General features: G+C 44.8%; 1 protein-coding gene across 1 annotated transcript in view; it reads left to right on the top strand.

Moving 5' to 3' along the window:
* Positions 1-1,901: 1,901 nt before the first annotated feature.
* Positions 1,902-23,089, top strand: part of grpr (gastrin-releasing peptide receptor) — a 56,267-nt gene continuing 35,079 nt past the window's right edge. The window contains exons 1-2 of the mRNA XM_078408741.1: positions 1,902-2,296; positions 22,161-22,512. Of these exons, the coding sequence (XP_078264867.1) occupies positions 1,902-2,296; positions 22,161-22,512 (747 nt within the window). The remainder of the gene's footprint in view (positions 2,297-22,160; positions 22,513-23,089) is intronic.

Below are 23,089 nucleotides of genomic sequence, written 5' to 3'. Positions count from 1 at the left end.
CCAGCAGTTTAAGCAAAACACAAAGTGCTGGAATAACTCAGCAAATCGCCCTGCCACTGAGCTATTGAGTTACTCCAGCACGTTGCCTTCAGCTCGAGATTCCAGCATCTGCAGTTCATTGTATCTCCTCCAACTTTATTTTAGCTCAGATTCCAACATCTACAATCTCTGCAGATCCATCGGTAACATTTTTCTCCTTTATTTATCACCTGCATTTCACACTGACCACTCGTCGTTTTAGAAACATAGAAACATAGAAAATAGGTGCAGGAGTAGGCCATTCGGCCCTTCGAGCCAGCACCACCATTCAATATGATCATGGCTGATCATCCAACTCAGTATCCCGTACCTGCCTTCTCTCCGTACCCCCTGATCCCTTTAGCCACAAGGGCCACATCTAACTCCCTCTTAAATATAGCCAATGAACTGGCCTCAACTACCTTCTGTGGCAGAGAATTCCACAGACTCACCACTCTCTGTGTGAAGAAATGTTTTCTCATCTCGGTCCTAAAAGACTTCCCCCTTATCCTTTTTAGAATGCAACTGGATATTGAAAGATCCACATTTCTCGAGGACACTGAAAACAAAATAAATTCTTAGATGCTGGAAATTTGAATTAATGAACGAAGTTCCTTCTGATGGCCTGAGCCGTGAACTTTGCGTCTTTCTCGACATGGGCTGCGGGGGTTCCGCTGAGTGTCAGACACAAAATGCTGGAGTAACTTAGCGGGTCAGGCAGCATCCCTGAGTAGAAGCAATGTGTTGGAAGGAACTGCAGATGCTGGTTTAAACCGAAGATAGACACAAAATGCTGGAGTAACTCAGTGGAACAGACAGCCTCTCTGGAGAGAAGGAATGGGCGACGCTTCGGGTCGAGACCCCTCTTCAGACTGTCAGGGGAGAGGGAGATCCAGAGATAAGGAAGGGGTGTGGAAACGAGACAAAGGGGATGCAGCTCAAGGAAAATATAGATCATTAGTATAAGAAAATAACTGCAGATGCTGGTACAAATCGAAGGTATTTATTCACAAAGTGCTGGAGTAACTCAGCAGGTCAGGCAGCATCTCGTGAGAGAAGGAATGGTGACGTTTCGGGTCGAGACCCTTCTTCAGAAACGCAAATGCTGGTTTACACTGAAGATAGACACAAAATGCTGGATTCTAGTCTGAAGGAGGGTCTCGACCCGAAACGTCACCCATTCCTTCTCTCCCGAGATGCTGCCCGACCTGCTGAGTTACTCCAGCATTTTGTGAATAAATATAGATCATTGTTCGCTTGGAGAATAGACAATAGACAATAGGTGCAGGAGGAGGCCATTCGGCCCTTCGAGCCAGCACCGCCATTCAATGTGATCATGGCTGATCATTCTCAATCAGTACCCCGTTCCTGCCTTCTCCCCATACCCCCTGGTAACATCAAAGCAAACAGAGATAATGGGTGATGTTTCGGGTCGAGACCCTCCTTCAGACTGGAATGCAGCATTTTGTGTCTATCTTCAGTGTAAACCAGCATTTGCGTTTCCTTCCTACACGTTTTGCTGAGTGTTCCCAGCACTGGCCGCTGGCAGGGATGGGTGTGTGTGTGTGGAAGGGGCGGTGTGTTTCGCCAGCAGGTGGCCGTGTGTTGGGGTGTTACCAGAGGCAGTGGTTGCTGTTGGACCAGCCTCTCTGTGTGTGGGTGGGTGTGCGCTGCGAGTGACGCCAGTGAGGGGACGCACGCTGGAAGCTCGCACTTTAAATGTTGCCGCGGCCACAGATGGAGGGCAGGGCTGCAGAGGCGAGGAGAGGGGACGGGACGGGACGGGACGGGACTGCGTCGGGGGAGCCCGCTATAAAGTAGGGGGGACCACCCCACATGGGCGGGTGGCAGGGAGCGGAGGACAGCTCTCAGCCCGCGGCAGCATGAGTGCGGGCGACCTGTCCAGCTCGGACTGGGAGTTGCTGGACTTCAACCAGTCGTACAACCAGAGCTGGCCGGAGGCCGAGCCCGGCTTCCCGTTCCTCTACGCCATCCCGGCCGTGTACGGGCTCATCATCCTGGTGGGGCTAGTCGGCAACGTGACCCTCATCAAGATCTTCTGCACCGTGAAGTCCATGAGGAACGTGCCCAACATCTTCATCACCAGCCTGGCTCTGGGCGACCTGCTGCTCTTGGTCACCTGTGCTCCCGTGGACGCCAGCAAGTACATCAGCGCCGAGTGGCTTTTCGGCCGGGTGGGCTGCAAACTCATCGCCTTCATCCAACTGACCTCGGTCGGGGTGTCGGTCTTCACACTGACGGCACTCAGTGCGGACAGGTGAGCGCCAGAGAACCTTATCCTTATCCCCTCCCTCTCTCTCTCCACTCCGGGTGTGGTTCAAGTCAGGGGTAAGTCAAAGGGTTATCTGCCCGTGTTGGTCCCGGTTCCTCTGAATCCAAGCACAAAGTGCTGGAGTAACTCAGCGGGCCAGGCAGCATCTGTGAAGGGAATGGACAGGGACAGGCAGAGGTTCGGGTCGGGACCCTTCCACTCAAGACTTCGGCATCTGCCGTTCCCCGCGTCTTAGTTCTGGATGTCTACTGCACATGGACCCCTCTGCTTTGTACGTACTTCTCCCTGAGTGTGATATGTGTGCGTGCTTGACATCTGTTTTGGCGACTTGTTCCGCGCGTTACAATATAAGAGACGAGAGGTTGGGAAACTTACCGGGACTATCCAAGTCTTATCAAATCTTGTAATGAGCCCAGGCCGTGCGGTGTTGTTATATGGGGGGGGGGGGGGGGGGGGGGGGGGGATAAATATGGCACAACACTCGGACTGAGACCACTAATACCCCCTCGGTGACAGGGGCGAGGGAGGAAGCGGCGACAGCCGTTCACATCATACTTTCGCCTCTTTAAAAATATATATTACAGCGCGTTATCCTGGCATTTCAGAGTTTAACTGCGCTGCGAGAGTTTTAACGTTGCGCCGTCTCTCTCCAGGTGCGTGGGTTTCACTCTAAAAACTGCTTTACTCCAGAGCCGTTTTTCATCCACTCCTTCCATGAATGTCTTTTTAACGAGTCGTGCTGCAGTCCCGAATATGAGCCAAGTGCAACAGATGAAAAGTGTATTGTGACCTCCCTTCCCCCATTTGTTGCATCCGTGTGGGGGGGGGAAATAACAGTCCCGGCCTGGACACAACATGCCGGAGTAACTCAGCGGGCCAGGCAGCTTCTCCGGAGAGAAGGAATAGGTGACATTTCGGGTCCAGACCTTTCTTCAGACTGAGAGTCAGGGGTGAGGGAAACTAGAGGTATAAAGGAAGCACTCCAAAGGAAGGCAGGGTTGTAAGTTAACTGGCTTGGTATCATCATAAATTGTCCCAAGTGTGTGTAGGATCGCTGGTCGGCGCGGACTGGATGGGCCGAAGGGCCCGTTTAACTACAGAACAATCCAGAGCCGGCACCGATGACCAAAGGAAGGTGCCCACCTTTCTCAGCGTGTCCGCCAGCCGGCTCGTTTTATAGACAATAGACAATATCCATTCGGCCCTTCGAGCCAGCACCGCCATTCAATGTGATCATGGCTGATCATTCTCAATCAGTACCCCGTTCCTGCCTTCTCCCCATACCCCCTGACTCCGCTATCCTTAAGAGCTCTATCTAGCTCTCTCTTGAATGCATTCAGAGAATTGGCCTCCACTGCCTTCTGAGGCAGAGGATTCTGTTTCATACTGTTTGGGCTGGGAACCCAACCGTCGCTTTATCCCGTCAGCTAACAAGGGGGAAAAAACACAGCCACAATCTGCCGGTCTGTCTCACTGTAACTGCGCGAATCCACGGTCTCAATTCTATGAACATTAGAAATGTCAAGCATGTGACACGCTGGATATCTCTTAGGTTGAGCCTCGTGAAAATGTTTATGTGATTACTTTGTGGCCGCACGGAACAGGTTTTTGCAGCTTAAATTTGTGTTTTGATTCTGTCAATGAACCTCGCAGTGTAAGTGTTAGCAAAGATTCCCATCTGTTAGCCATCTGGCAACAGATGGGGAAAGAGCCCTTGGTCAGGCTGGTAAACCGAAGGCTCCTGTAAGGAGTTCCTGCCGTGGCACTGGTGGATTAATGGGGACATCTGCTGCTGTTGGGATCTCCGTGAGAACCTGATCGAGATATGGTGGACGTTCATTAATTCTGGTATTGGAGTATGATCGTACAGGTACCGCTGGAATAGGCGCCTTCATTTGGATCTTCTCCAGACATTAAGCCCCCGTGCTGGCTGAAAACGTGGTGGAAATAGCCGTGGAGTCATAGTCATGCAGGACGCTAACAGGTCCTTCGGCTCATCTCGTCCGTGCCGATATAGATGGCCATCTAAGCTAGTCCCATTCGCCCGCGTTTGACCCATATTTCTCCAAACCTCCCCTATCCTTTTTACTGCCAATGGTGGTGATGAAGGCAGAGACGATAGGCTTTTAGACAGGCACAGGGTAGTGCGGGGAATAAAGGTCTATGGGTCGTGTACAGGTAGATGCGATCAGTCTAACTTGGCAACATGTTCGGCACAAACATTGTGGGCCGAAGGGCCCGTTCCGTTGCTATACTGTTCTCTATTCGATGTTCTATGTATCCATGCTGCTACACTTTTTTTTTAACGCCGTTTACCTCTACCTGGTTGAGAAAGAATACGATGACATTAGCAATGTTGGACGGAATCACATATCTGAATCACAATACATTAGCAATGTTGGACGGAATCACAGATCTGAATCACAAAAGCAAGAATATTTTGTTTTTTTACCGCGGGGCAACTTTTGTGAAGGGCTCTCCGTCATCAAGAACACAAAGTACTGGTGTAACTCAGCGGGTCAGGCAACATCTGTGGAGTGAAATGGACAGGCGGTATTTCGGGTCGGGACCCCAAACATCGCCTATCTATTCCCTCCACAGATGCTGCCTGATCCGCTGAGTTTCTCCAGTGCTTTGTGTTTTGCTCAAGTTTCCAGCATCTGCAGTTCCTCGTGTCCCTGTGATTGTTGTTGATGGTGATCTCAGTAGAAATTAAAATGAAGCAAACGGGGAACTCAGTCTGTTTTTGCTTCATTGCACAAAGGCAAGATTTGCACCCAAGTGTCTCCTGCGGAAAAGAAAACACACATTAAGTATCCTTTGTGCTATAACGCGCCGAGTTTATTTCATCACGTTTAGTGTGTTCGCCTACTTCCCCTAATAATCCGCAGCTATGTGTGTGTGTGTTCGCGAGCGAAAACTTGGAAAGGACAGGCAAGGTTCCTCTCCAGCGAAGATGGACACAAAATGCTGGAGTAACTCAGCGGGACAGGCAGGATCTTCTTAAGAGAAGGGATGGGTGACGTTTCGGGTCGTGACCCATTACTTCTCTCCAGAGATGCTGCCTGACCCGCTACGTTACGCCAGCATTTTGTGTCTATCTTCAGTGCAAACCAGCATCTGCTGTTCCTTCCTACACATTTCGTCCTCGCTAGCGAGTCGCATTTAGGAGGAAGGGTGTGTTTTGACAGAATAGCTGCTAAATGTGCTGTCGTGTTAACAATTGCCAAATCTGCAGTTTGAAATGAAATTTTGCGAACAAAAATAATCTTTGCTCAAATTAATGAAACACGGCAACATCAAAGCACAAAGCCAGTCCGAAGAAGGGTCTCGACCCGATATGTTACCAATTCCTTTTGTCCAGAGATGCTGTCTGCCCCGCTGAGTTACTCCAGCATTTTGCGTCTATCTTCCATGGCTTCTAATGTCACCTCACATTGTAAAATCATTATCTGAAGAAATATCTCCCCGCTGGCTCAAATATACTCTCTTGGTTTAAGCACATAATGGACACAAGCGTACGTGCGTGTGAAGCGTAATGCAACTGTGGTTGATTACGCCCTCGGAGATGTTCATCTCACTGTAGATCACAGGTATTTATTCACAAAATGCTCGAGTAACTCAGCAGGTCAGGCAGCATCTCAGGGGAGAAGGAATGGGTGACGTTTCGGGTCGAGACCCTTCAATTTTCACTGTTCACTCACTGTAGATCACAGGTCAACAGGTATGGGAGTAATACATTTCCTTTCAGAATTGATAAGTAGTTTTAAGTAATACATTTCCTTTCTTGCTGCTACCTGCCACCTGTGGTCTTTTATATTAACATTGAAAAGAACTGTCCGCCTCTCTTCACTTGCTGGCAACAAGTTCCCTTGTTGTTGACTCCGCCTGAGATACACTGAGTGAAAATTATGTTCATCGCCTGTCCCTGAACGGACAGAACACACTGGAAGGATTCAGCAGGTTCGGTTAGCCTATAGTTTCAGTTCCCCAATGTTTGAAGCATTGCTGAGTTTATAATTTCTCTTCATTGATCGTAGCAAACGTTTGCATCAAATGGCAGCGCTGTGCGACAATGGGACTATGACGTGCTTATTGATTAAGGATGCAGGATGTTTAAAACTGAAACATGCGGAAACTGTATCTCATGCTTCGTGCTCGCTCAGTTGTTCAACATAAGCAACAGATGTGTAATTATACTGCACTGGATGATCTGATACTACTCGGAGTAGTCTAATAGCCCTCACACATTTCTCAAACGGTTTCTTCATTGCTTTAACCAATCTCCGGTAACATTTTAAAAAAAGGTCTCGACCCGAAGCATTACCCATTGTTTCTCTCCAGAGAGTTGTTCCAGCATTTTGTGTCTGTCTTCAACATTAAAAATCAGTTCATCGGAAGCCATCGTGCGACTCAAGTTAACCGGGCAATTTAGATTACGTTGACTGAGCAACGCGCTACTTCATTCAGCGTGGCGTAAACCCTCACGAATTATGAGATTTGAAACTGCCCCCTTTGTTTTGTTTGAAAGTGGAACACAGTTGATAGACTAAACAATGGCAGATTTTTGCATTGATATGCACCACGTCAGACAGCTGCCCTCTTATTCTGCATATGGCCTCGCTTTGCAGAATTCTGGGATATTTTCCATATGCCAGTTATCTTATTTATTAAGCTTATTGTGGAGATAATTGGGGCCAAAGTTTATCATTCATTATAAAGACTGTTAGCTCACGCCTTGAATAACCTGCACAGCATTATAATCAGAGCAAACACATTTTTTTCAATGTACATGTGCAGAGGAAGTTAACTCCTGCTGCTCGCCATATGTACAATCGAGAGGCAGCTGCACACAGAGACATCCCTTGTGGGGCTGTAGATATGAACATTTAACCTCTGATAAATACCACTTACCTACACTAGGGCCTAGGGGCAATGCAATTTTCCTTTGTTTTGGGAATCCTGGAGCACTTTTAATCGTAATCGAGATGGAGTTCAGTGCCACGAAGATGCTCCCTTGATTGGATCTGTTATTGTTGATTCAAGAGCCTTTATGGTGGAATGCAGATTGTTAGTTGTGGTTCTTCAGCTTCACTGTAATGTCTTTTTGAGGTCAGAATACATTGAGCTCACATGCCTCTCAGTTGAAAGTAAAAGCTCCTTGGCATCCTGCCTGCACCAAAGCAATCGGTTTTGCAGAAAGGCAGTGAGTCAGGAACACAAAACAGCATTCGGCCCATCAAGTGGTACCAACCACCCATTTACACAAAACTGTCATTAATCACGCTTTAATTTCCCCACAATCTCACACACACACACACACACACACACTACCACTTACCTACACTTGGGCCTAGGGGCAATTTATAGTGGCAATTAACCCACCAACTTGCATGTTTCTATGATGTGGGAGAAATTCAGAACAACCAATGAAAACCCACACGGTCATAGAGGGAATATGCACTCTTTATACAGACAGCATCCCAAGGTCAAGATTGAACCCAGATCCCTGGCACTGTAGGGCAGTGCCTCTACTAGCTGTGCCATTACACTACCCTCTCTTTCAACCCAGATTTTGTTGACATTTATCCCTGAACCAAAATTGAAAAACAAATTACCCGACCATTATCAGGAGTTGTTTGTGGAATCTTGCTGTGCAAAGTTGACTCCTGCATTTTCTACATTACAATTTGTGGCTATGCATTCAAAGTTTTCCATTAGCCGTCAAGTGTTTTGAGACACCCTGAGGTTGTGCAAGACACTATACAAATGCGGAATATAAAATGTGGCCAATTGCCTTCCAGTAATTTAAGAACCACTCCGTAGAATTTAATCATGTAAACCTTCGGACTGTTTGACTTCTAAACTTTCTATTTCAGCGTTGCTTCATTGGGGATATGCAAACATCCCTCTTGAAGCTGAGTGGCTTTGCTTTAAGTGAAATATTCAAGTCACTAGCATGCCACCGCAATGCATGTATCCATATAAGGGAAGGTATATTGGAAGTCTACTATTACTTCCAGTAAGAATTCCCAGATGTATCTGGTAGTTAGCCGTAATGCCTCCTAAAAGATTTCTCTGACGAGAGGAATGGAATTATTTCATGGTGATGGTAGATTTTACATAGTAACTTATTCAAAACAAAACCTGCTGCAATGTACGTCATGTGAAGTATGTCTCTAGGACCTCATATTCTGTGATTTACACAGCATCTACGAATTTCAAACCAATCTGCATGTGCAGTCAGCCTACAGTTTTACACTGAGTCATTAGTAGAGAGAGTTAAGAGCTTCAAATTCTAAGGAGTTAACATCTTGGATGACGTCCTGGGCCCAGGACATAGATGTAATCAGGAGGAAGGCATGCCAGTGTCTACTTTCTTTGAAGGCTAAAGAGATTTGGCATGTCACCAAATACTCTTAATAAACTTCTGGACATCCACTGTAGAAAGTAAACTAACTGGTTGCATCATGGCCTGGTATGGCAATTCCAATACACATGAACACATGATGCAGTGGTGGATGGTAGGCAACCAAGCCCATCACAGGCACAGTTCTCCCCACCATCAAGAGCATCTACACCAAGCACTGCCTCAAGAAGGTGGTATCTATGATCAAGGATCCCCATTATATGGGCCATGCCCCCCTTCTGTACCATTGGGCAGGAGGTACAGAAGCCTGAGGTCCCGCACCATCAAGTTTAGGAACAGCTATCTTCCCATAGTCATCAGGTTCATCAGATGACCTGCACAATCCTAATCCTACCTCAGCAACGGATCACTATGGACCATCTCTTACACTACAATGGACTTGTTTTCCTATTGTGTACTTTTGCACTAACATCTTTTGTTTTGCACATTCTTTTTCTTTTCACTGTCTTACAGAATTTATGTCTAAATTATGTTTCCATGTGCTGCCTGAATCCATGTGCCTGTGATGCTGTTGCAAGCATGAATTTCATTGTACCTGTACGTTACTGAACTTTATCTTGCACTAAGCATTATTCCCTTTATCCTGTATCTGTACACTGTGGATGGTTCAATTGTAATAATTTACAGTCTTTCTGCTAACTGGATAGCATGCAAAAAAAATTTTTTCACTGTATCACATGACAATGTGACATCATGTGACAATAAACTAAAGGTTAAACTAAATACTTCACTGTAGTTGTACGTATGACAATAAATTTGAGTTGACTTGACTGACTGTATTTACAGGAAACAATGATTTGAATTTACTGGGGTTGTTTGGTGCTTCAATGTGGATATATGTCCAAAGCTATTTCACAGGAGTGAAATCAACCAGCAACCGAGATCAGGCCAAAATGAAATACAGGGGTGGGTGAATCAGGCTTGTTCAAAAAGATGGATTTGATGGATTTAAAGGAGAATTCTAAAAGGCAGGAATGAGATGAAATGGTTTAGGAAGGGAATAGCAGAGTTTCTGACCATGTAGACAGAGAGGAATGCATGGCTCTCATGGCTCTTCATGGCCTGCCCCTTCATGGGGTAGGCCATGAAGTAAACTGGAGGTACCAGGTAATGGGAGTCACTGATCAGTGAGTCAGTGATGGCAGAATAATGGCTGTGGGCGAGACAGATCAAGGGCTGCAGCCATGGTCTAAGTGTGAATACAAGAAAGGATTCCAGAGGGGAGGTGAGAGTGACTGCCCTTGGCATCCAGATGGCTTGCCCCTGATTGGAGAAACCCCAACAGAACTGAAGGCAACGGGGTCTCCAGCAGCTGACAAAATGTGTCGGAAGGAACTGCAGATGCTGGTTTAAACCAAAGATAGACTCAAAATGCTGGAGAAACTCAGCAGGACAGGCAGCATCTCTGGAAAGATGCCAGTCTTAACTCAAAATGTCACCCATTCCTTCTCTCCAGAGATGCTGCCTGTCCCGCTGAGTTACTCCAACATTTTGTGTCTATCCAGCAGCTGACAGTCCATTATGGTTATCAAGTGGCACAATGGTCCAGCTTGTGGAGCTGCTGCCTCACAACCAGTGACCTGGGTTCAGTCCTGGCCTCCAGTGCTGTGTGTGTGGAGTTTGCACCTTCTCCCTATGACCTTGTGGTTCCTTGCTGCACCCAAAATATATATGTTGCTTAATAGGCCATTAATAGGTCCCTATTACATATATAAACAGAAGAATTTGGGGGCATTTAATGGGGGTGTTAGCCGAATAAAAATAGGATAAGTGTAAATGGGTGCTTGACACAAAATGTTCGTATCCCTTTCCCCTGACTCTCAGTCTAAAGAAGGGTCTCGACCCAAAGCATCACCTATTCCTTTTCTCCGGTGATGCTGTCTGACCCGCTGAGTTACTCCAGCATTTTGTGTCTATCTTTGGTTTAAACCAGCATCTGCAGTTCCTTCCTACACAATGGGTGCTTGATGGTTGGCATGAATTTAGTGGCCTGAAGCAGAGAGCTGTGCTGAACTACTATCTACCTCTTTGGTGATCCTCGGACTATCCTCGGACTATCCTTGATCGGACTTTGCTGGCTTTATCTTGGACTAAACGTTATTCAATTGTAATCATGTACTGTATTGTATTTTGGCTGACTGGTTAGCACACAATAAAAGCTTTTCACTGTACCTCGGTACACGTGGCAATGAACTCAACTGACGGACAGCTTCCTGACTGTATAACTCTATAACATTTATCTTAATGGCAGGGCACAGCCACGGTGGGCCTCAGGGGAAATGTCTCTTCCCAGCTTGACACAAAATGATGGAGTAATGTCTCTTCCCAGCTATCTTCAGTTACTTTATTACTGAACTTCCTTCACTCTGCCTTAAAAACACAACTGCTAACTTAATCACCATGTTATCTAGCCCTTCTTTATGCAGTTGGGCCATAGTGTAGCCAATCAATCAATGCCTTACCATTAAGCCTTGCATCCCGGGAACGGATAAAGAACGACAAATGGGATTAGCTGACATTTTGCACCAGGATGTTAAGTAGATTTCCCATCAAATAGAACTGTTATCATGAGTAATCCTTGATCAAAGAGTAAGCATGACAATAAATTAGATAAATTGTCTCTGACAAGTACTTTGAGGAAAATCAGTTGAATACACTTCAGAGAGCAGATCTCCCTGTCTTCGTCTACAATGCTGGCACAGTTTGTTTCTGGCATAATTGCAACAAGACAATATTTATAACCTACAAAAAAGGAGTGCGTTGAAGGTGACAATTTATTCATTTGTTTCAGACAATATTGATAAATTGTTTAGGTTTTTTAATGCACTATGACATGACCCATTGACTGAAACATAATGCACTAACTCATTCCAAGTAGTTGATAGGTCTTTGCAGTGAAAGCTTGCCTTAAATATTGTCATCACATAATAATTCAAAGGCTGCACATTATTACACTCACTTTGAAGTTTGTAAAATGATGACTGTGACAATCAGCTGTCTGAACTTTCTCAGCACTGTGCAAAAGACCTCTTTGCTTTCATGCTCCATCATCTACCTGTTTTGAATTAAATTATAACATTGCACAGCATACTGTGGGAGGAAAATTGATGATGTCAAAGTAACTATCATTTGAACGATGCATGCGGTTCCCGTTGCCTGCTCTGTTGGTGGAGATGTTTACATTGCTTATTATGTTAATAGGGAAAGCAAATTAATATAAGTATGTACTAACATTGCACAGTGTGATCCCAAGACCCAAAACATTTGCTGAGGGGAAAATATCCGTCACCTTGAAGGAAAGGAAGCATGAAGAAGAATGGATGGCCCTTTTACCTTCCTCTTATTAAACAAACTTAGGAATCAGAAGCAAGAGGAGGGCATTTAGCCACTTGAGTCTGTTCTGTTGTTTAGTGAGGTCCACGGATGGCAATGGCTGGAGCCGCGCTGCAGTCTGGGATTTGCCTGGAACGCTCATAACAACTAGAGCACTGACTGGACTTTGAGAATGGCGCCAAAACATGACTCCTCTTGCATGTGGGATCAGTGGACTATTTCTGTACCCTTGCTAATTGGGGATGTGCTTGGTTATGACAATACTCTACTGGACTGTTTGTAAGAAAATAATTTCTCTGTGCATTTGCACTTCGCACATGTGATAATAAATGGCTGACCTGTGACCTCATTGTCCAATCTTCCCTAAGATCTTTGGCTAACAATATTAAATGCAGACACCATGTCTTTACTTCATTCTCCTCTTACTTCTTCTGTTTGTTTGAAAATTATCCCTTAGTTTACCTTTTCTCCTTGAGATTTCACCCAATCCAAATTTCTCAATGCAAATTCTTCCTGTTGTTTCAAAGTGGCTGCCTCGTTTCCCTATATTATAAACACATCAGTGATCCTTCATTAGCTGTGAACTGATTTGGGGAATCCAGAATTGTGAAACATTACCTTTAAATACAACATTTTTTGTTTTTACTCACAAAGTTGCTTGATGTTCCAGAGTAATCAAAATGGTAAAAAAAATAAAGACTTTAAACTGCTTTTATATGTGCCTTTCTTTGATTTCTCTCTCTGTAACTATCCTCATTAATCTTTCATCTTTGTCACCATTGCAAATGTGGCCTCGCATATTCAAGGGTATATATACCCTTCATCAGACTGAGAGTCAAGAAGGGGGACACTAGAGGTATGGGAAGGTACAGAACAAAGCAGGAAAGGTGGAGCCCACAATGGTCCATTGTTGGCTGGGGATGAGGTGATGACGAAGGAATACAAACTGTGAAATTAGCAAGAGAACAAGAGTGGGGGAAGAATGTAGAAATCCATTGGCTCCTGATTGAAAATAAGGAATTGTCCATTTAAAACAAACATTAATTGATAGTGATTGAAGCAGAAACATTTCAACGTTTTAAGAATATGTTCTTAACAAAAGAGACATAAAGAAGTATGAGAACAAAGTCCAGTTTTAACTTCAATATAATCTTGTTAGTCACAATAGTTTTTACTGTTCAAATACTTAATTGTTTGGGTTTATTATGGTCTACTTCAGTTCACTTAGCAGAAAGAAATCTCATCAAATCCTCAACATTGCAATGGAATTCAGTTAACTGTACAAGGACAGAGGTTATTTTTAATTAGCTCCATCATTTTGTTATTAAAAATCATTAAAACAAAGCTGCAGCAGCTGGAAAAATAAGGCACAACAGAAAATACTGGAAATACCAAGACTGCATCTGTGGGAAGATAAACACAGTCAATATTTCAGTTTGGAGACCCTTCTTCAGAACTGAAAAGGAGATTAGAGAGAGACACAAAATGCTGGAGTAACTCAGCGGGCCAGGCAGCATCTCTGGGTCGAAGGAAAGGTATGTGGGTCGAGACACGAAACGTCACCGATTTTTTCTATCCAGAGATGCTGCCTGTCCCGCTGAATTACTCCAGCATTTTTGTGTCTATCTTCGGTTTAAACCAGCATCTGCAGTTGCCTACTACAACAGAAGACTAGAGAGACATGTCAAGCTGCAGAGAGGTTGGTAGTGATGGGTGCCTGTGTTAGGATAAAACTAGGATAAGCGGGGAAGAAGGTTATCTAGTCCATGAGTAAATGGGAACAGTTGGAGGTTGAGAACATGGGCAAAAGAAGACAGCAACACAAGGAACTGCATTTGCTGGAATCTTGAGGGAAAACACAACATGCTAGAGTAACTCAGTGGGTCGGGCAGCATCCGTAGAGGGAATAGACAGGCGATGTTTCAGGTCGGGACCCTGCAGATTCATGTGGTAGTTGTGAAATGCAGAACAGGAGGACAAAACCAACAAGTCATAATGGGCCGAACTCCACTCCAAGAGAGTGAGAAAAAAAGGAAGGAGAAAAACAAGCTGAGTTGATATCATAAACGGACAACAAATAGAGGCCACACAACCAAGTTACCAGAAGCTGTAAAATTCTATATTGAGTCTCGAAGGATGCATTGTGCCCAAATGCATTGTGAGATGTTGTTGCCTCAAGGTTGCATTGGGCCTTACTGTGAGAGTACAGGAGGCCACAGATCAATAGGTCAAAGTGGGAGTGGGATGGGGAATTAAAATGGCAGTTAACGGGAAGCTCAGGATCATTCCTGTGGTGTGAACATAGGTGCTCCGTGCAAGACCACTTCATCTGCATTTGCTTTTTGCCAATGCAGTCTCCTGTGCACATGAGTTCTGGAGAAGGGTCTCCAAACTGAAACATTGACTCCATTTTTCTTCCCACAGTTGAGGCCTGACTCACTGAGAACACCCAACATTTTTATTCTGTTATAATTTTATTCTTTATTGCCGACAATCTCACCCCCTCAAAAGATGCATGTCATAAAGAGAAAGTAATGAATCGATTGTCTTCTTAATGGATTCAGCTGGTGGTCTTGCTGAGGCAGAGTGAGGTGTAAAGGGAGTCAAAGGAAGGGAGGTTGGTTTGTGTGATGGCCCACAATTCTCTGTAATTCTCTGTAATTTCTTGCAGGCTTGGATGAAGCTGATCCCAAACCAAACTAATATCAATACCAATTCTTTCTGGCAGTGTACACCAAGTTATAACAACTCAATTTGCAAAGGAAATTCTGTTCCTTTCCTTGGGCAGCACAGTGACACAGCGGTAGAGATTGTGCCTTACAGCACCAGAGACCCAAAGAGGTCCTTCTGCAGTTGTACAGGGCCCTAGTGAGACCTCACCTGGAGTACTGTATGCAGTTGTGGTCTCCAAATTTGAGGAAGGATATTCTTGCTATTGAGGGCATGCAGCGTAGGTTTACTAGGTTAATTCCCGGAATGGCGGGACTGTCTTATATTGAAAGACTGGAGCGACTAGGCTTGTATACACTGGAATTTAGAAGGATGAGAGGGGATCTTATCGAAACATATGATTATTAAGGGGTTGGACACGTTAGAGGCAGGAAACATGTTCCCAATGTTGGGGGAGTCCAGAACCAGGGTCCACAGTTTAAAAATAAAGGGTAGGCCATTTAGAACGGAGATGAGGAAAAACCTTTTCAGTCAGAGAGTTGTAAATCTGTGGAATTCTCTGCCTCAGAAGGCAGTGGAGGCCAATTCTCTGAATGCATTCAAGAGTGAGCTAGATAGAGCTCTTAAGGATAACAGAGTCAGGGGGTATGGGGAGAAGGCAGGAACGGGGTACTGATTGAGAATGATTAGCCATGATCACATTGAAAGGTGGTGCTGGCTCGAAAGGCCGAATGGCCTACTCCTGCACCTATTGTCTATTGTCTATTGACCTGGGTTTGATCCTGACTACGAGTGCTGTCTGTACAGAATTTATACGTTCTCCCAGTAACTGCTTGGGTTCTCTCTGATTGGTGCTGTTTCCACCCACATTCAAAAAACATGCAGATTTATATGTTAATTGGCCTCTGCAAATTGCCCCTAGTGTGTAAGATAGAACTAGTGAATGGGTGATCGCTGGTCGGCATGGACTCAATTGGCTGAAGAGCCTGTTTCCACGCTGTATCTCTAAATCTAAAACTGAATCTATCTGCATCTGGTACCAATTACCTGCGATTTGTACTCAGTGCTTACCGAGTCTCCTGCCAGTGAAAGCAGATTTGTCATATTTATTTTATCAAAATCCCATATAAATTTTAATCTCCACTTAATCATCTCTTCTCTGAGAATGATTCTAGGTTCTCTCTAGTCTTTCCACAAATAGGTTCCCAATTACAGAGCAGATGTGATGCACACTAACAATTGATGCAAAAGCCATGTAACGGTGAGCCAAGCTGCCCTGGAGTTAGCAACAGTGCATTAATATTTTGTGCAGACAACAGCATGAAGGCAACAACCAAAACCAAAATAGCAGCCGACCTGGAGGAGAAGGGACAATGATGGGTGGCTTCAGACCTTGGACAAGAATCTATGCTTCACAGATTACACAGCATGGAAAGCTGTTCGAGCAATGCCTTGTGTAGCCAGCTGAGTTTCAAATGGAATCAGTAAAACAGGAAGGCAATTATCAAGTCAGCTACCTGCACAACCTAAAGGACCCATCCTGATACCTACTTGAGATTCAAAACTACACACGCTAGCAGCAGGTTGAATCATCTGCAGGATGCACTCCAGCAACTTGCTCAAGACTCCTTTGACATTACCTTCCAAACCCATGACCTCTACCAGCCAGAAGGACAAGTGCAGCAAAATCAAGAGAACGCACCACCTGGAAGTTGCTCTCCAAGCCACGCACCATCCTGACTTGGAAATATATCAGCATTCCTTCACCTGGGTCCCTACTGTGGATGTTTCCCATGGTGGGAGAGTCTAGAACCATAGGTCATAGCCTCAGAATTAAAGGCCACTCTTTTAGAAAGGGGGTGAGGGGGAACTTCTTTAGTCAGAGGGTAGTTAATCTGTGGAACTCATTGCCACAGAGGGCTGTAGAAGCAGGGTCAGTGAATATTTTTAAGGCAGAGACAGACAAATTCTTGATTAGAATGGGTGTCAAGGGTTATGGGGAGAAGGCATGAAAATGGGATTAGTAGGCAGAGATCAGCCATGATTGAATGGCGGGGTAGAAAATGGGCAGAATGGCCGAATTCTATTCTGATAACGTGAACCTGGGTCAAGATCCTCAAAATCTCTTCTTAACAGCATCGTGGGCAGGCCCACACCTCAATGAGTGTCATAAAATCATAGAGTGATACAGCATGGAAACAGGTCTTTCAGCCCAACTTGCCCACACGGACCAACATGTCCCATCTACACTCATCCCCCCTGCCTGTGTTTGGCCCATTTCTCTCTAAAAATGTCCAATCAATGCAGCTATTTAATTGTTTCTTAAGCATTGCAATAGTCCCTGCCTCAACTACCTCCTCTGGCAGCTCGTTCCATACAACCACCACGCTTTCTGTGAAAAAGCTACCCCTCAGATTCCGATTAAATCTTTCCCCCTTCACCTTAAACTTGTGTCCTATGGTTCTCGATTCCCCAACTCTGGGAAAGAGACTCTGTGCGTCTACCCGATCTGTTCCTCTCATGATTTTATACACATCTATAAGATCACCCCTCATCCTCCTGCACTCCAAGGAATAGAGTCCTAACCTGCTCAACTTCTCCCTCTCAGCTCAGACCCTCGAGTCCTGGCAACATTCTTGTAAATCTTCTCTGTCCCCTTTCCAACTTGACAACATTTTTCCTGCAACATAGAATGCTCTAAATGCGGCCTCACCAGCGTCTTATATAACTGCAACATGACCTCCAAACTTCTATATTCGGTGGTTCAAAAAGTCAGCTCACTGCCAATTTTTCAAGGGGCAATTAAATGGTTAATGTTGGCTCATGTTGGCTCAGCCTATGAACCCCATAGGAATGGAATGATTAAAAAAATATTAGTTGTTACTGGACATCCCTTCTTAAAGGCATTGGTAAGAGACATCTTTGGGGGTAGCTGCTTTGTTTGCACTTGTACTGGATCACTGATCCATTGTCAGGAAAATGGACAGTGCCAATGAAGATATGGGGGGAGGGGGGTGGTGGATCCCCAGACCGGGATTGAGAGAGGGGAATTCCAGGGCAGTAAGGCTGGAAGGCATGAGGATACAACACTGAATTAAAGGGATGGTCTTGGTCTTTAAACAAAGAATCATTCATGCTTCAGCATTACCCAAGGACCTGTTGGTGGCTTACAATTGTGTTAAAACCACCTGTAGCAACTCTTCTGTGAAACAATCTTTTTGTGCCCCAGACCAGCCAGATTTATCCACCATTCTTGTTAATTCCGATTAGTTAACAATTCGCAAGTGGGTCCAATTATTGCCATGTTTCAACAGGTCCTTGGGTAATGCTGAAGCATGAATGGTTCTTTGTTTAAAGACCAAGACCATCCCTTTAATTCAGTGTTCTCAGTCTTGCCAGCGACTAAAATATTATGTTCTTGCAAAAGTGTGATAAAACCTCTCTGCATTAACGCAAACTTTGTGTGCAAATATCACGCTGTTCTGATAATGTTATTTAACTGATCTTTCAGTTGTAACACCAGAGCATTAATAGTGCCAGAAAGAGCCGCTTATCTCAATGGTATCAGCAGAGCATCAATACCAAAGCACAGCAGGCCCTTTTATAAGGCTGTCTTCAAAAGTTGCAGAGAATGTGTAGCTGCAAATGTTTGATTCACCCTAACCACGTGAATATGAGTTGTAGGATCGTGACTCATAGATGACAGGTCTTGCGGCTGGATTTGCTGGGCATTAAAAGGGTAAATTTCAGGTCAGTGGAGAGTGCACTTTTCTGCATACGATGTTGTTTCAGAGAATTGCACCCACCACCCACTTCTTCATTGACATTTTGTATCATTGGTATCTCCACAATTTAAAGGGACAGCAGAACACTGTAGGTACTAAAAACATTTGAGAGAAATCCCATTGGTGTTAGGTAAATCGATCACTTCAGAATCTTTCCATGGTTTTTCCCAGGAATAATATGCATTATAAGTAGCTAGCTTCACTGTCGTTCTGGTAGGTTTCATTGTCTGTATAACTAATTTTTTTCCCAGCCCGCAGCTAACAATGGACCGTTTCCTTCATCATCGTTACTTTTTTGCATATCTTTCATTCATTTGTTCTATATCTTTCTATAATCACCGTCTATATCTCGCGTTTCCCTTTTAATAGACAATAGACAATAGGTGCAGGAGTAGGCCATTCGGCTCTTCCAGCCAGCACCACCATTCAATGTGATCATGGCTGATCATTCTCAATCAGTACCCCGTTCCTGCTTTCTCCCCATACCCCCTGACTCTGCTATCCTTAAGAGCTCTATCTATCTCTCTCTTGAATGCATTCAGAGAATTGGCCTCCACTGCCTTCTGAGGCAGAGAATTCCACAGATTTACAACTCTCTGCTGAAAAAGTTTTTCCTCATCTCCGTTCTAAATGGCCCACCCCATATTCTTAAACTGTGGCCCCTTGTTCTGGACTCCCCCAACATTGGGAACATGTTTCCTGCCTCTAACGTGTGCAACCCCTTAATAATCTTATATGTTTCAATAAGATCCCCTCTCATCCTTCTAAATTCCAGTGTATACAAGCCTAGTCGCTCCAGTCTTTCAACAAATGACAGTCCCGCCATTCCGGGAATTAACCTAGTAAACCTACGCTGCACGCCCTCAATAGCAAGAATATCCTTCCTCAAATTTGGAGACCAAAACTGCACACAGTACTCCAGGTGCGGTCTCACTAGGGCCCTGTACAACTGCAGAAGGACCTCTTTGCTCCGATACTCAACTCCTCTTGTTATGAAGGCCAATATCCCATTGGCTTTCTTCACTGCCTGCTGTACCTGCATGCTTCCTTTCAGTGACTGATGCACTAGGCCACCCAGCTCTCGTTGTACGTCCCCTTTTGCTAACTTGACACCATTCAGATAATAATCTGCCTTCCTATTCTTACCACCAGTGGATAACCTCACACCTATCCACATTAAACTGCATCTGCCCACTCACACAACCTGTCCAAGTCACTCTGCAACCTCATAGCATCTTCCTCACAGTTCACACTACCACCCAGCTTTGTATCATCTGCAAATTTGCTAATGATACTTTTAATCCCTTCATCCAAGTCATTAATGTATATTGTAAGTAGCTGCGGTCCCAGCACCGAGCCTTGCGGTACCCCACTAGTCACTGCCTGCCATTCTGAAAGGGACCCATTTATTCCCACTCTTTGCATTCTGTCTGCCAACCAATTTTCTATCCATGTCAGTACCCTACCCCCAATACAATGTGCTCTAATTTTGCCCACTAATCTCCTATATGGGACCTTGTCGAAGGCTTTCTGAAAGTCGAGGTACACCACATCCACCGGCTCTCCCCTGTCAATTTTCCTAGTTACATCCTCAAAAAACTCCAGTAGATTAGTCAAGCATGATTTCCCCTTCGTAAATCCATGCTGACTCAGAACGGTCCTGATACTGCTATCCAAATGCTCCGCAATGTCGTCTTTTATAATTGACTTCAGCATCTTTCCCACCACTGATGTCAGACTAACTGGTCTATAATTTCCCATTTTGTCTCTCCCTCCTTTCTTAAAAAGTGGGATAACATTAGCTACCCTCCAATCCACAGGAACTGATCCTGAATCTATAGAACATTGGAAAATGATCACCAATGCGTCCACAATTTCTAGAGCCACCTCCTTAAGTACCCTGGGATGCAGACCATCAGGCCCTGGGGATTTATCAGCGTTCAGTCCCATCAGTCTACCCAACCTAATGTGAATTTCCTGCCTAATGTGAATTTCCTTCAGTTCCTCCGACACCCTAGGATCTCTGGCCACTAGAACATCTGGGAGATTGTTTGTATCTTCCTTAGTGAAGACAGATCCAAAGTACTGGTTCAACTCGTCTGCCATTTCCTTGTTCCCCATAATAAATTCCCATGCTTCTGTCTTCAAGGGACCCACATTTGCCTTGACTATTCTTTTCCTCTTCACATACCTAAAAAGGCTTTTACTATTCTCCTTTATATTATTGGCTAGCTTACCCTCGTACCTCATCTTTTCTCCCCGTATTCCCTTGTTAGTTATCTTCTGTTGCTCTTTAAAAGTGTCCCGTTCCTCTGGCTTCCCACTCTTCTTTGCTATGTTATACTTCTTTTTTATTTTTATACTGTCCTTGACTTCCCTTGTCAGCCACGGGTGCCTCTTACTCCCCTTAGAATCTTTCCTCCTCTTTGGGATAAATTGATCCTGCAACTTCTGCATTATTCCCAGGAATACCTGCCATTGCTGTTCCACCATCTTCCCTGCTTGGGCCTCCTTCCAGTCGGATCTGGCCAGCTCCTGCCTCATGCCTCTGTAATCCCCTTTGCTATACTGTAATACTGACACTTCTGATTTTCCCTTCTCCCTCTCAATTTGTAGAGTAAAACTTATCACTGCCTCCTAACGGCTCTTTTACCTTGAGTCCCCTTATCAGATCAGGTTCATTACACAACACTAAATCCAGAATTGCCTTCTCCCAGGTAGGCTCCAGTACAAGCTGTTCTAAGAATTCATCTCGGAGGCACTCCACAAACTCTCTTTCCTGGGGTCCATTACCAAACTGATTTTCCCAGTCTACCTGCATGTTGAAATCTCCCATAACCACCGTAGCATTACATTTGCGACATGCCAATTTTAGCTCTTGATTCAACTTGCACCCTATGTCGAGGCTACTGTTTGGGGGCCTGTAGATAACTCCTATTAGGGTCTTTTTACCCTTACCCTCATTTCTATCCATACTGATTCTACATCTCCTGATTCCATGTCACCCCTTGCAAGGGAGTGAATATCATTCCTTGCCAACAGAGCGACCCCACCCACTCTGCCCACCTGTCTTTCCCCTGACTCTCAGTCTGAAGAAGGGTCTCGGCACAAAACGTCACCTATTCCTTTTCTCCAGAGATTCTGTTTGACCCACTGAGTTACTCCAGCTTTTTGCGTCTACCTTTGGTTTACAGCAGCATCTACAGTTCCTTTCTACACATAAGTAGCTTTTAATTCTCTATCACAGAAGGCAGTGGAGGCCAATTCACTTGATGTTTTCAAGAGAGAGTTAGATATAGCTCTTAGGGCTAATGGAATCAAGGGACATGGGGAAAAAGCAGGAACGGGGTACAGATTTTGGATGATCAGCTGTGATCATATTGAATGGTGGCTCGAATGACCGAATGGCCTACTCCTGCCTATTTTCTATGTTTCTATGATTCTATGTTTAATTCATATTAGGAGTGTGGGTACATGATCTAATTATTGCCCAAGTGCTGAGAAGCTGGAGAGGTTCCCTCTTCTTTGACACCCGCAATGAGTGCATTGTAATCTATTTCTTTGTTATCATTTGATCTAAATGGCACCATTCGGAGTACTGTTACATACTGCTCATTTGTTCCTTTTGCAGGTACAAAGCTATAGTCAGACCGATGGATATCCAAACCACCAATGCTCTGATGAAGATTTGTGTGAAGGCGGCTCTCATCTGGGTGTTTTCAATGCTGCTGGCTGTCCCCGATGCTGTGTATTCTGACCTGCATCCTTTCGATGACCCCCATATCAATAAAACTTTCAAGGCATGTGCCCCGTACCCGCACGGCAATGAGCTGCACCCTAAGATCCACTCCACGGCCTCCTTCCTGATCCTCTACGTCATCCCACTCTTCATCATCTCCGTGTATTATTTCCACATTGCCAAGAACTTGATCAGGAGTGCTTACAACATTCCAGCAGAGGGCAATCAGCACATATTGAGACAGGTAAGCCCACAAATCTCAGGCTGCTCAGCTGCAGAGGTGATGCCACTGTATCAGTACAAAATGAAGGCCATTTTCAGTCGAGACTGACAGCACGGAAATCTGCTTTGAAATCAGTCAGTTCACTCGGAGAAATCAATTTCCATTCACTCTAAAGATCACAGTAAGTACAAAGCCTGCTTACAATTGAAATTTTGGCCTGTACTGTGGGCCTAGATTCTTTGCGTGACCTTTAAGAGCTCTCATTCTCCTGGTACTGTGTCTAAAGTTCTCTGATATTCATTCAGTTTGATGCAGCATGATATGATCGTCAGCATCTTTATTCACTGCTGTTAAGATGGAGGCGCCTGATAGCAGAACTCCACTGCTCACAGCTGTGGGAGAGGTCTAGTGGTCATAAATGATAGGAGCAGAATTAGGATATTCAGTCCATCAAGTTTACTCCGCGATTCAATCATGGCTGATCGATCTCTCCCTCCTAACCCCATTCTCCTGCCTTCTCCCCATAACCCCTGACACCTGGACTAATCAAGAATTTATCTATCTCTGCTTTAAAAATATCCATTGACGGCCTCCACAA

Source organism: Rhinoraja longicauda, chromosome 12, assembly GCF_053455715.1.
Source record: "Rhinoraja longicauda isolate Sanriku21f chromosome 12, sRhiLon1.1, whole genome shotgun sequence".
Lineage (NCBI taxonomy): Eukaryota > Metazoa > Chordata > Chondrichthyes > Rajiformes > Arhynchobatidae > Rhinoraja > Rhinoraja longicauda.
Note: the sequence above shows the minus strand (reverse complement) of the source record. Positions and strands in the feature narration are given on the sequence as shown.